The sequence below is a fragment of the Taudactylus pleione genome, unplaced genomic scaffold, assembly GCF_031769625.1.
Source record: "Taudactylus pleione unplaced genomic scaffold, aTauple2 ptg000967l, whole genome shotgun sequence".
Classification (NCBI taxonomy): Eukaryota; Metazoa; Chordata; class Amphibia; order Anura; family Myobatrachidae; genus Taudactylus; species Taudactylus pleione.
In genome coordinates this window covers 3,446,496-3,460,345 of record NW_028285368.1, presented here as the reverse complement: position 1 = coordinate 3,460,345, position 13,850 = coordinate 3,446,496, and the positions used below count along the sequence as shown (strand labels likewise).

The 13,850-nt window shown below is 45.0% G+C and overlaps 1 protein-coding gene across 1 annotated transcript in view; it reads right to left on the bottom strand.

Moving 5' to 3' along the window:
- The window catches only part of LOC148454916 (glyoxylate reductase/hydroxypyruvate reductase-like), a 50,404-nt gene that overhangs the window by 17,525 nt on the left and 19,029 nt on the right, over positions 1–13,850 (bottom strand). Inside the window, exons 4-5 of the mRNA XM_088460085.1 lie at positions 13,563–13,679; positions 5,150–5,238 (exon numbers count right to left, since the gene is read on the bottom strand). Of these exons, the coding sequence (XP_088316211.1) occupies positions 5,150–5,238; positions 13,563–13,679 (206 nt within the window). The remainder of the gene's footprint in view (positions 1–5,149; positions 5,239–13,562; positions 13,680–13,850) is intronic.

Sequence of the window (13,850 nt, the reverse complement as noted above, 5' to 3'; positions counted from 1 at the left end):
GGGAGAACGCCTCCGGAAGGTGAGGGCATACCCCTGAGAGACCACTTCTCAGACCCAGGCGTCTGTTTTTGTTTGATGCCAGGAGTCCGCAAAATGAAGAAGTCGGCCTCCCACCCTGGAATCCACCAGGAGAAGGACCGCCCTATCAGGCGGAGGGTTTTTCCTGGAGAGAAGTGGCTTCTTTGCTATCCTTCTTGACATCAGGCCATCCTCCAAAAGTCCTGTGTCATGCCAACAGAACAGTAAAGCATCCTAAGACCATTCATGTGTGGGGGTTGCTTCTCAGCCAAGGGAGTGGGCTCACTCACAATTTTGCCTAAGAACACAGCCATGAATAAAGAATGGTACCAAAACATCCTCTAAGAGCAACTTCTCCCAACCATCCAAGAACAGTTTGGTGACGAACAATGCCTTTTCCAGCATGATGGAGCATCTTGCCATAAGGCAAAAGTGATAACTAAGTGGCTCGGGGAACAAAACATCAAAATGTTGGGTCCATGGCCAGGAAACTCCCCAGACCTTAATCCCATTGAGAACTTGTAGTCAATCCTCAAGAGGTGGGTTGACCAACAAAAACCCACAAATTCTGACAAACTCCAAGCATTGATTAGACCAGAATGGGCGGCCTTCAGTCGTCAGTATGTGGCCCAGAAGTTAATTGACAGCATGCCAGGGCGGATTGCAGAGTTCTTAAAAAAGAAGGGTCAACACTGCAAATATTGACTCTGCATAAACTTAATGTAATTGTCAATAAAAGCCTTTGACACCTATGAAATGCTTGTAATCTTACTTCAGTATACCATAGTAACATCTGACTAAAAGGTCTAAACACTGAAGCAGCAAACTTTGTGAAAACCAATACTTGTGTCATTCTCAAAACTTTTAGCCATGGCTGTAGGCAATGTAGCGCTCCTGACTAAATGTGGCACATGAGCATCCATTGTAGGACTTCCTACTTAGTACATTCAGTAGGTGGGAAAGGATACAAAGATGCTAATCTTTTTGTAACATGGAACCGTTTATCAGGAGTACGCCATACTTCTCCCATAAGTTCAATGAGCTGCTCAGACTTAGGAAACTCAGCTTTTACCACCTTCTGGTGTTTAAACACTGGAACCAGGTTTAGGAGCTGGCTTGTCATCCTCTATATTTAGGATTAATTTGACCGCCCTCACCAAAAAAGGGACATCCACTGTAGAAGGCTGGTCCTCCTCTCCTGAGATAGATCCCTGGAGAAGAACCCGGTGCATCATCACCTCTTATTATGTGTCAGAATCTACAAGCTGAGTGGACTGACAAGATGATATGGCCGCTTGGGCGCTTTAATGGCTACCAGTCTGTTTGCCTGCAACATTTGTTGAAACACAGCAGCTGACTAAGCCGTACTCTGACTTGAGAGGGCATAAGCAACCATCCAGGATGTATAGGGGGGCCAAACATAGCAGACTGGAACTGCAGTAGCTATCCCATTATGGGAGGCACTGAGGGAGCAGCCAAACTGTCCACTAGCTGTGTCATAACCTGAGACAAGGAGAACACCAAAGATGGCTACTTTACAGGGGCTGGTAGACTGGACTGGTGAGGTGGTTCTTTATAACAAAGAGCACACAAACCATCCTGTATAAAATCCTGAAGGGACAAGCCCGCCAAACTGCTTTTACATGAAGCCAGCACCGGGGCCTCAGTCTCCTTTTTACCCTTACTTTTAGACATAATAAAGAAGTGTAAATGTGACTGCCTTCACAAGTATCAATTAAAAGAAAAGTACAATTGAGAGACAAAAAAAAATTCCCCACACACCTGTAGCAAAGGGTTGAGCAGAAATAGCAGGGATGATTATAACTGACAGTACAGAAAATAAAGGCAGTAACAACACAGCAGAGCTAGCATAAGTCACATACCTTGCATACAATATACTTGCAATGGGCTCTTATTCAACTACTCAAAACACAAGGTTTGGTAGGATATGAGCACTGTATAATCTGGCCTTTGAGGAGAGGTCAGGGCCGGATTAACGGGGGGCGACAGGGGCGATCGTCCCTGAGTCCCCAAACGTTAAGGGCCCCCACACCCATTGGGGTTAAAGTGAACCGGAGGAGACGGAACCAGTTCCGTCTATATGTGGGGTATATGTGGAGGAGGACCCGGGGCATCCTGGGAGCTGAAAGCTTAACTGTTTGGTGCCTGGATCACTCCAACCACATTTCCACCCCCATGGACCCCCTATGGCTCCTGAAGAATAAATACACCTGTATGCAGAGTCGGACAGCGCCCAAGCCCTCCGCTTGTGAGAGAAGCCGTCATCACTATTATCAGCAGCATCCTTGGTGCAGGAGATCTGACAGATCACTGAATGCACTCCCCTCAGAATAGCCCTCAACTTTGTCTACATGCTCACGACATGCCCACAGGATACTTCTTGTATGTACAAATGCCCCATTACTGCTAAGTTGACACGCAGTAATGTCCCATTCAGACTTATGTGACAAGCAACCAGGATGCAGCTGACTCATAATTACTTATAATTGCTCTAAGTTACTTATGCAGACAGTGACACATGCGTAGTTTGATAAAAAGGCATTCGCACTGGGAACTGCATGCAACTCAGAATCATGCCCTTTGCATCCAGTAGGTTGTGCCAGCCTAATGTCGGTAGTGCTTTGGTAACACATTTGGCATAATGCTGTGCCTGAAGAAAGGCAAGACCACATGGGCCAATCATCTGTAATCTATTCATAACTTGTAAGTGCTAGAGAATTTTTATGGAAGTTTTATCCAATTGTCAGCCCACTGATTTCAACCACTCTGTCTCCAAATAGTGATATGGTGGGCAGCCATACCATTCTGTATACCTGGCTTTCCCAAATAAGGGTAAATGTATTTATTTATGTGGGATGAGTTTACTTTTACATCGTAAAATATGCCAAATTCTAAATTGTTTGGATTGTGTAGCTAGTCTCTCAAATATCTTAATTGTGCCATGTGGATGTATAAAGCTTTTTTTGGGGGATTTTTGCCCACATTTGTCTGCATAGTATTTGCTGTTTTTATGTTTTATCTTCATATCGTGATATTACACTAGCAATCTCCATTAAACATGAGTGTAGCCGTCTGCCAGTTATTTATGTTGAGTGCAGACTTCAGTGTATCAGAATGAGGGGTTTGGATAATTTCACACTTGCATAAATTTCACCTCTTCTCACACATAGGACTGCATTCAGAGTCGGTCGTAAGCGGCCGCTCGGTCGTACGCATCCGATGTTTCTAAACGACGCATGCGTACGGTTAGTTGTGCGCATGTGCGTACGAGACCTTGAGATCCAAAATGCTGTCGATCGTACGGCTTACGAGCAGGAAGTGGATTCTGAGAGTTGATTGACATGAAAGGCCGTTTGTGGGTGTTGACAGGGGTGGTGGTCACCGTTTTCAGGGCGTTTCAGGGGCGTACATAAATTTTCTGCTACGACCAACATAGAAGGCCGGAAGTAGTAAAACGTCACTCTGCGAGCAGGTTAGAGGCCTGGCTGATCGTACAGCTTGAAGTTGGGTATGTGCTCTCTCAAGACCCAGAGTACAATTGATACTATCGAATGTGACTGATGTTATGTTTGATGTTTCTATTTTGTGCCACACAATGCAAGCAGCTAATAATAGTTTGTTGTTGCTAATAACATTGCTAATTGGCTTGTAATTGATTCAGTTGTGTTTGCATTAGCGAAGAATAAATAAATTTCATGGGGATGGCTTATTCTATGAGTTATTTTGTTAATTTTTGGTGTAATTTGCACACAACACAAGCGGTCGCAACCATAAGAAGAAAATTAACATACAGCGACTGACAACGATCGACTCGATCGCTAGCTGCTATCACTCGTTAGCTAGAGGAGGTGCTTTGTTCATGTTTGGGCGTCACTTTGGTTGCGATCGCCCGGCCGTGCGATTTTTTTTTTCTTTCTGATTCTCGATCGTTAGGCGTACGACCGTGCGGCCGCTTACGACCGACTCTGAATGAGGTCCATAGTGCCTCCATCTGTCATGCTCTCTCTTCACTGTGTTAGCTCTTGGCAAAGGTCCTGATTCAGAGATGGACGGATTTGCAGAGCTGCACACAAGCGGCTGTGCAAATCCGTCCATCTCGTATGCAAATGCAGAAGGAGGTGTCAGACACCTCCTCACTGCATTTGCGATCGCAGCAATGTGACCGACATTGAAGGCTGAGATCACCATTGCGATGTGACCTTTGGTCAGGCTGCGGGAGCTGAAGCTTGGTCACGCAGGAGGCCAGGAATCTGCATCCATTAATGCAGACCCTGCATTAGGCACTAGGAGGGAGGTTAGGTATAGGCAAAGGGGAAGTGGTCTTAGTTTTAGGGTGCGGGGAGGGGGAGGTTAGGTTTAGGCACTAGGAAGGGGGGATAGGTTTAGGCACCGGGGAGGGAGGGTTAGGGTAGGGAAAAACTTACCTTGCGTTCCAATGGGTGTTGGTATTCTGGCTGTTGAGATGCCGCTGGCATCCCGACAGCCAGGATATCATACCCAACCCGTATGATACGGTAAATGATTAGGTGAATTACACGTGACATGGAAAATGACCAGTTATGAAGACCTGGTGGTTTGTTGAACAGAATGGGTGATAAACAGCATGGAACACTACAATCCAACAGTTCCATATGACAGTTCCCACAACGAATCCCTGGCAAAGTTTCCCCTCTTGGTCTAAGGTCAGTGACTCTCAGCAAGGCAGTGGCCCTGCTTCACTGTCAAGTGCACAGATTCATAAGACCTCTGGTAAATTATCCAAAGGAAAAAAGGTCCTCGCAGTCCTTCTACCGATCTCCATCAGATGGCAGGTACCATTACTTCCTACACCGGCCTCATCTTTGTTCTCCCTTGAACACTGAACTGCTCCTCTTTATAACCCTTGTAGGGGTGTGTTTCGCTTACTTCTGCGTTTTAGGATCTCATTGTTGCATAGGAATGCAATACACATCTATTCCAGGTACCTCTGGGTACCTGGAATAGATCTAGACTCTATCTGGACGTGTGGACCACATCTGGACTCTCTCTGGGCCTGATCTATGGCTACTTTCTCTCTGACACTGGCAGATTCTCCTCTGGAAAAAAATAATTACTTATTTCCATTACTTACCTATCCGCCCCAAGCCAAGGATTCCAACAGTACTACCACTGAGTCCACTTCCACACATCCAAAGAGGTTTCCATGTGCCCCATCCACCACTAAGTGAAATATAAAGATAAAACAGTAAAATCAGAAATGTGTGTTTATAATACTGAACTACTTACAATGTGGTGTTATTTATTATTTAACTAAAGATCATTTTAAGACATTATAGCATAGTTGCCTACTTTCCGCTCCCTCCTTCTGGGAGGGAGCTGTCAGGCTTCCACAGACGGGGGCGTGACACTGTGATGATGCTCCGCTGGGGCGGAGCATGGGGCGTGACATAATGATTGCATCATTGTGGCCCCGCCCTGTCTTCACAATGCCAAAATTAACGGCATTATGAAGAAGGGGGTGGGGCCACAATGACGTGATTCAGTGCAAATCGCGTCAGTGGACCCCCCTTGCTGTAGGGGTTTCTAGTGTAACCGCAGGGGGGGGGAGGAGAATGGGTTAGCGACCGCCAGCAGGTGCCTTTCCGGGGGGCCGGGAGCCTGCATTATAGTCTCCTTTTGGATTAACAATCTGTATATGTTGCTAAGGTTTTAAGATGTCCCTAAAACATTTTAGCCAAATTGGATATTTGTTCTTGTACTGTGTCATTTTGTATCCTTCCACTGATTTCTAGTACATGTCTTCTGCATTTCTTATTTACTACCTGCTTATATACATATGTGTATGTACAATATAAATAGAACTAGGGCCACAAGCTGTGTGAGGGGTTATGGATTTGATGTGCTGCTAGTGACTTAAATTGGAAAACCCGGGTGACAAATTTTCACCAAGGACTGAATAACCGATGGACCGATGTTGTATTATCCACAGGGCATAGCCCTTGGGTTTGCACCACAAGACAGCAGCAGTTGACTATGGACTGACCAGTGGGTTTAGCATTAAACACAGAAATGATCAGAGGGAGGTCAAGTGAACAAATGCTAGGTTGGATAAGACAGAGTCAATGTCAAACAGGCAAATGCAAAATCTGTTAAAACAAGGTCAGTAACAGGGTCAACAGGCAGACAGCAGGCACAAGAACAGTCAGGGAGAAGTCGGGTCACTAATGGTTATACAAATCTAAAATTAATTATGAAAACTATAATGGAAATAACCTGTTGCTGCAATACCACAGTGTGTACTGAGCTGGTCTTGTTTAAATTAGATACCTGCTGACATGACAAAGAAGTGAGGCTGCTCGCAGTAAGTGTCACAACTCTCGGATGGCAAATGGACACAACCCATATTTGGGGATTGGCGTGGCCTATTTCTGAGGCGCGGAGTCTAATGTGCCGGCGGTGTTCACCAGGGACCCTCGCAAGAGGGTAACAGCTTGGCAGCGTCCGAAACACAGGTCACGGCCCTCAGAATAGGTTCCTCTATACAGGTGCTGGTGAATTCTGGATGGAGTGGAGAAGACTTGCAGCATAGTGAACAGGCTGGGTCAGAACCAAACGAACAACAAGGTACCAGGGAGCAGACGTGTGCAGGTCGCAGAGGATAGCCAAGGTCAAACCAGATTACCAAATGCAGTACCAGGGATTAGACAGAAGCAGGTCAGAATCAAAGCCAGGGTCAGGAACAAATTTGCAGAGGCTGATTGCAGGAATCCTCTAATCAGTGCAGCTGGTGATTTCACTGAGCTGGATAATAGACTGCAACTGATGTTTCCTGAGTAAGTTCACTGGAACAGCTTGTGATTCCTAAACTGGAATACAGCAGCACACAGATCAGGACACAGGAACTGCAGATATTGAGCCAGATGGCAGTGATGGTATTCTGCACAAAGGAGCCACAGGATAGAACTTAACACTGGGAAGCAACTCTTTGCTCTGGCACCAGTGGGAGTTCTCACAGGGGATATGAATCTGCTGCCAGTCCCTGATAGGCTGCTGAGGTCAGCTGAGGCAGGAGCACTCCCACTGGAAGAATGCTAGCAGCTGACATAGTGCATGATGGTGATGTCAGTGCATGGTTCTCGAACAAGGTCAGACAGAAATCCTGACCTGCAGCAAATGGTAATGTAAGTCAAACAATTCGAGCAGAGTGTGACAAAGAGAAGATGGAGAGAGAACATGGAAGATCAGTACCAATGTGAATACACATTTTATCCAGAACTGGAAGAAGGTGGCCAACAGGATCAAACCGAGCAACTTCTAGGCTCTGGCGATAATTTCCATTGTTTTTAGAATCTTGGCATTATGAAACAGGATAAACCTTTGACTGATATGTTGAGTAGACTATTATCTATGAGGAGGAATTTTAGAGGTGTGAACAGAGGTTTTAGACAGAACATAAGAAGGATCTATAACACACAAGGATACTAGTTATTCTTATTTGGCCAACAGGCAAATAATCAAGAGAGAGCATAATTTGCCATGTTTTTGGGTCCTGGTCAATAAGTGGGACTGAAGCAATAAGGCAAAATGAGAAAATAGTAAAACCTACTGTATGGAAGATTAAAAGGACTCAATGTCTACACAGACTGAATATACTGGAGGTTTTTATAATCTGTATACATAAGGGTGGAATGTAGTGCACTTCCCGAAAGTTGTCTTCATTCTTCCAATGTCAATTTAACATCCAATAGTTTTTAGTTTCCAATGGAATAACAGTAGAACGAGAATTACTAGCTGTTAAATTGGAAACAAAGTAAATTTTTTTTATACACACAGGGAATACTTGCCCAAATTTATTTTGCTGAGATGTAATTGCCCACGTTTTAGCAAAGGAACTGTGGAAAAAGCCTTCCAGAGAAACGGAAAAGCTAATACCACTGATAATTAAACTTGTGGATTTGTTCCTTGTAATGAATATGGTAACAGGAGCAATGATGGAGCATTAAGTCTTAATAAACTGTAATTCATAGAAAGCTCTATGTAGCTTTCTGGTCTGTCGGCTGAGGCTAATTTAGTACAGGAGATACCATTACAGGGATCTCTAGGAGTCTTTATTCAGAGACGATAAAACACAAAAGCGATGTTGAACGAATTTAATGTGGTTAATTCAGAATATTGTCTTAAATGACAACAAACTTTGTACAGAAAATCTCTGAAAACCCTAAAAGATAGCCAAAGTACTGCATAACCCGGGCAGCATGAAAATATATTCATAGTGACTTTCTTAAGAATTGAAGTAAGATTATGGGGCTGATTCTGTGTTGGATGCTTTTGCAGCCACTTTTCTGTCTGGCCACGGATGTCTTACTACATTATGCTAATGCTAGCATCCGGCTGTGTATACTAATGTCTGTGTGGCTGCATTAGGAAGCATGTCCACTCACTGCTCTTACGTCCGCTGCTGTCATCATTACTAGTATCTGCACTTACAGCAGCCCTATGCTGGGTGTAATAGAGTCGTCCCATCTCTGTCTGCACACTGCGAATGAGCACTGAAGTTGGCCGACACGCCCATGACACTCCCATGAGACTGATCAGTTCTGTGCATGGTCGCCGCCCAATTAGCAGCCAGGAACACCCATTGACAGATAGTGTGGCTCAGCCGACAGATGGACAAATTTGTACACACTAGCAAACTCCATCCGTGTGCTTAAGTCTGATTTGGTGCTTAGGCAGTAGCCGATTTATTTATTTGGTGCATATGCAGTAAGTTGAGATCCTCAAGCACTGCCTGCATTTCCACTTGCATCCCTATATGCACTTTGCAAATCAAGTTTCAGAAAACTAGTTAGTGGCTCCTTGGAAGCATTTAAATTGTTCTGAAGTAAAGGTTAAAGGTTATAGATTTTTTTATGGTAATTCTATTCTACCATCTGTAATAAAGGCATTGGTCTTAGAGAATGGTCTTTCTTCTCTATGCAGTGTAGCAGGAAGGGCCTGAAGGATGAGTTTTCTCTTCTTGCTGTATGCAGACATGGCCTTGGGTTCTGGGACACATATGTGTGACCTACACAGCCTCTAGCAGGAGTGGAGATAGGAATTAATAAGCAGAGATAAGGCAGAGGTTCAGCTTTGGGTTTGTAAAAAGAATCTGCGAATGAGGACTATCCTGGGAGAAGAGAGAATAAAATGTCAGCAAAGGGAATAAGTGAATCCGGTATTAATCAAGAATGACAATAATTTGTAACGAGTTCCCAATTTGTCATTTCAGGAGAATAGTAATCAGACTAAATTTAGGAAGGCTTCTCTATGGGGACAACAGGAATCTGGTCATTTTTGACCAGCACTTAGGTTCAAAATAGTTACTGGCAGCCTCTGAATTCAGGAGTGTTTCAAAATAAAAGGTCAACCTGGAATTTGAAACTGAATAGCCATGTTTTCCTTTATCACTGAAGAGTTCTAACCATTGCATAGGATGGTCTCTCATGAACAGACTAGATGGGCCAGCTGGTTCTTATCTGCCGTCAAATTCTAGATTTCTACTGTATGTTAACCACCTAGGCTTTCCCATTTCTAATAACCGAAGATGGACTGATTTTCAGAGCTGCACACTAGCGACTGTGCATGTCTGTCTATCTCAGATGCAAATGCAAAACGAGGTGTCAGAAACCTCCTTGCTGCATTTGCAATCTCAGCACTGTGACTGACGTAGCAGGCTGGAATCACTATCACTACCGATGGTTGATGGTTGCTCCTTTTGTCAGGCTTCGGGAGCTGAAGCTGGTCACGTAATAGGCCAGAAATCTGTGTCCACCGACGCAGACCCTGGCCTCATCCCTCCTGGAAAACTGTGTCGATATGCCCCCGTTTCGGGTACAGCGACCAGGCTTGCCCCTGCTCCACACCCCAAACGACTGACATGCTGCAACTTGGGGAGTCTGGGAGAAAGATCGCAGGACCAGTTCTGCACATGCGCAGAACAAGTCCTGCACAGGCACAGACCCCTAACCATCGGAGATGTACGTTCATCACCGGATGAACATACATCTCCAAATCAGGCCCAGAGACTGAGTGACTAGTATAAGTATTTTTCTGCTTCTACTTGTATAGGTGCTTTAAAAGGTTTCTGAAAGTTAGCTGCTCAGCAAGAGTCTATATATTTTGGGAATATTCCCACTGAAGTATATAAAGCCCCATGTCTTTTAGTTAAACTGCATGGTAAAGGTAGCAGTCCCTCATTTACCTATCGCATTGGATGCTCACTTGGTTTGGTGGCAGTTAGGTTCAACTATATTAGCTTTACATCAGTCCTTGTGTAAAAATCAATCATAGATCAGTCGATAGAAGAACAGGAGCAACCCAGTACTAGTGCTGGCAGTCATAGTACTTCTTTAGTAGGTAGGTAATAGGTAAGAAATCAGTGTAAAAAAGGGCACTGCAAATCTTTAAGAGAACGTCACCTCGACCTATGAATGGAAAAGTCACTGCAGAAAAAATTGCCAACATGCCATACACCACATGCAGAGGCAAGAAAAGGCTCTTTGTGAGTTGTGGTCCTGCTACTGCTCTTTCATGCACAAAAATAACTATTGCCAAAGCCAGGACCAAACACAGTCAGGCATTTTCTGTAGCCTTCCATTCACCACCTTCTCATTCTGAGTCTAGATGTGTCACCTTTAAAACAGTCAACTCAGTGAGCAAAAAGAACACTAAGGTGTGTTCACAAACTTCACAGATCTCTGAGGAGAATTAAAGGCTTTCTACGAGTGCTATGTGTGAACCTGACATTTCTGATTTTGACACTGTAATCATAGAGATTCCTCCTTCACCAAATGTGAGGATGCGTTGTAGTAAAAATAATAATGATGATGGTTTAGATATATAAATTGAGGATGCTACTGTGGAAGTGCAACAGGATGAGGGAGATAATTATGAATGTCACACTAATGAGGTTGACGTTGATGATGATGAATGTGTTGGACAAGAGCAAGTGGATAAAATTCTGGAGGATGTTGTTTGTGTCAAAGTAAGTCAGCAACAAACATTGCCGTGACTGAGCATAGGACCAAAAAAGCCACCTCTTTTGTGTGGAATAATTTTATCCAAATCCTGAACACATTTGTCATCTGTACCATTTGTAGTGCCAAAGTAAATAGAGGTAGAAACATAAACTTTTAGGTATCTCCTCCCTGTTACTGTCACAAGCTGCCGCACTGCGGATGCAGGGCTAGACTAACACCCGGCAAGCATTCGCTGAAACTCTTCCTACCTCCTGTCCATCATTTCGGTATCTTTCTGGATTGGCTCCGGCATCTATTTCCTCCTGGTGCGAACGCTGCTCTGATGCCGATGTGTAGAGTTTTTGTGATTCCGGTTCTGGCATTGTCTCCTGTTATCCAGTCGAGCTCCAGTTCTCCAGTCTATTTTGTTATACTGCCATTTGTGTCATCCAGGCGGCACAGTTTGCATACCATCTACCTGTAATTTGTATCATCTAGGCGGCACGGTCCGCATACCTGTCCTCTGCCGTTGTTGTCATCCAGGCGGCACGGACAGCACTCTGTGTCCCAGAGCCTGCATACATTGCTTGTGTCATCCTGACAGCACAGGCCGCACTCTAGTGTAGGCTGCTTGTGCCAAGCCGGCGGCATAGGCCGCACTCCAGTGTCAACTGCTTGTGTCAACCCGGCAGCACAGGCCGCACTCCGGCGTCAGCTGCTTGTGTCATTCCGGCGGCACAGGCCACACTACAGTGTCAGCTGTTTGTGCCATTCTGGCAGCACAGGTCGCACTCCAGCATCAGCTGCTTGTGTCATTCCGATGGCACAGGCCGCACTACAGCATCCAAAGTATGCAATCCTGCGTACCCTCACCTGTGTCTCTCCAGTGGCACTAGTCCATCTGCCGCACCTAGCCAAGTCATACCAGCCCTCAAGGCTGCTGCACGGCCCACAGGCCGCATCTACTTCCATGGCCCACAGGCCGCAACCAGCTAAAGTTACCAGCCCCCAAGCTGCTACATGGCCCAAAGGCTGCATCTTGTTCCACGGCCCACAGGTCAGAACCAGCCAAGGTTACCAGCCCTCAAGGCCGCATCTTGTTCTTCGGCTCACAGGTCACAACCTGCCAAGGCTCACCAGCCCCCGAGGCTGCTACACGGCCACAAGAAGCCAAGTTTTACCTGCCCTCAAGGCAGAAGCAGCATTACTCTCCTGGACATTACCTCAAATCCTAACAGTTACATCATTTGCAGTAAGTTCATTCAAATTAGTTATCAAAATCTTGAAAATCATGTATAAAATGAACAAGCAGTCCAGCATCAGCTACCCACAGCATGGATAGATCCCAGCACATGCAATCTCCACTACCAACACCTTCCTAATCAACCTCCTCATTAATGATCAAAGGTAGTTCCAAAACCAATTTGCAAAGGTTAAGTGACTCCTCACCTATTCAGTATTGCCAAGAAGAATACTTGGGCGCTAGGGCTGCTGCTGCTTCGGGGGGTGAATCTTCATCACATAAGGGGACCAAGAAGTAGACTAGTAGTTTCACGCAACAATTTCTGTGAAACAATCATTTGGGTGAGGAACCAAGTATGACAGCCACCATCCTGTTGCACAGCAGATCACTGCAGCCATGATAGCTATGTTAGATTAGATCTCCGTCCAATATCCGCCATCAATGCATTTTGTTTTAGATGATTAGTTGAGGTCATGTGTCCATGCTACAAAATTCCATCATGATTCTATTGTACTAGAATAGCACTTCCTCACTTGTACCGGGACGTTAAACAAAAAGTTATCCTGTGTACTGACTATCCACTTAACTACTGATATGTGGACAAGCAGTACTGATCAAACTAAAGATTACATGACAGGGGTGTCAAGGGGGGGGGGGCAAGTACTAATTTTCCAGGCAAAGGCTTGTTGAAGGAGCCCGGCAGGGGGCCGGGTCCGATGCTGCTCCCCCTCCCTTTTACATGTTCGCAGCCCAGCACATGTTGCTGTGTGCTGAGCAGCTGCAGGCTCCTCTCCTCTGCCTGTGGGGGAGCGTTCACACTGACCACACCCCCCCCCCCCGTATTTGCGCCGGGCTAAGGGGTTCATATAGGCGCTGCAAATAAGTTTTCATTTGTTTTTCTAAGTGGGCATGGTCATGCCTCCTACTATTATGCCACGTCCCTCGATAGTAATGGGGCCCGGGCCGGCTGTCTACGGCCCTGATTGCTATAGTAATAGTAACATTTCATGCACTAAGACTCTGTAACAAAATAGATGAATATGGGGACCTAGCCATGGTTACAGCATGTCCTTTATTATACATTTCCACAGTCAAGAAGAGTCTTTTATCATACCAAGAGGGCAATTCTACTTGGCTGGATACACATATCTGCCATATATGGTACCTGCAACATCGCTAATTTTCCTGCCTCGAAAAATGAGTTATGTTGCAGGGCGCAATGTGCCGTTCCACATTTAATTGAATTGCCCCCTAAGTGTTGGTCATTCCCTTGTTGAACCTTAACTCCAGTTTGCTTTTATTACCTTCTTGCTTCATCCACAGCCTCAATAAGTCGCCGAGATGTTGCCAACAGCAGCGCCACTGTGAGTTCAGCCACAGCTTCTGTTAATACATCAGGTGTAAATCCAACTCGAATGCTTCTAGTAACAGAAATAAGCAAAAATATACTTATAACAATTATATGCTGTTACAATTACCAACATGACACATATTAGGCAGCACATAACGTAATTGTGTCAGAGTTTGAAAAGTGCTGATTTTTTTTTTTTGTTCCCACTACAAAATCACCGCGGCAAAATCTCAGAAAAATC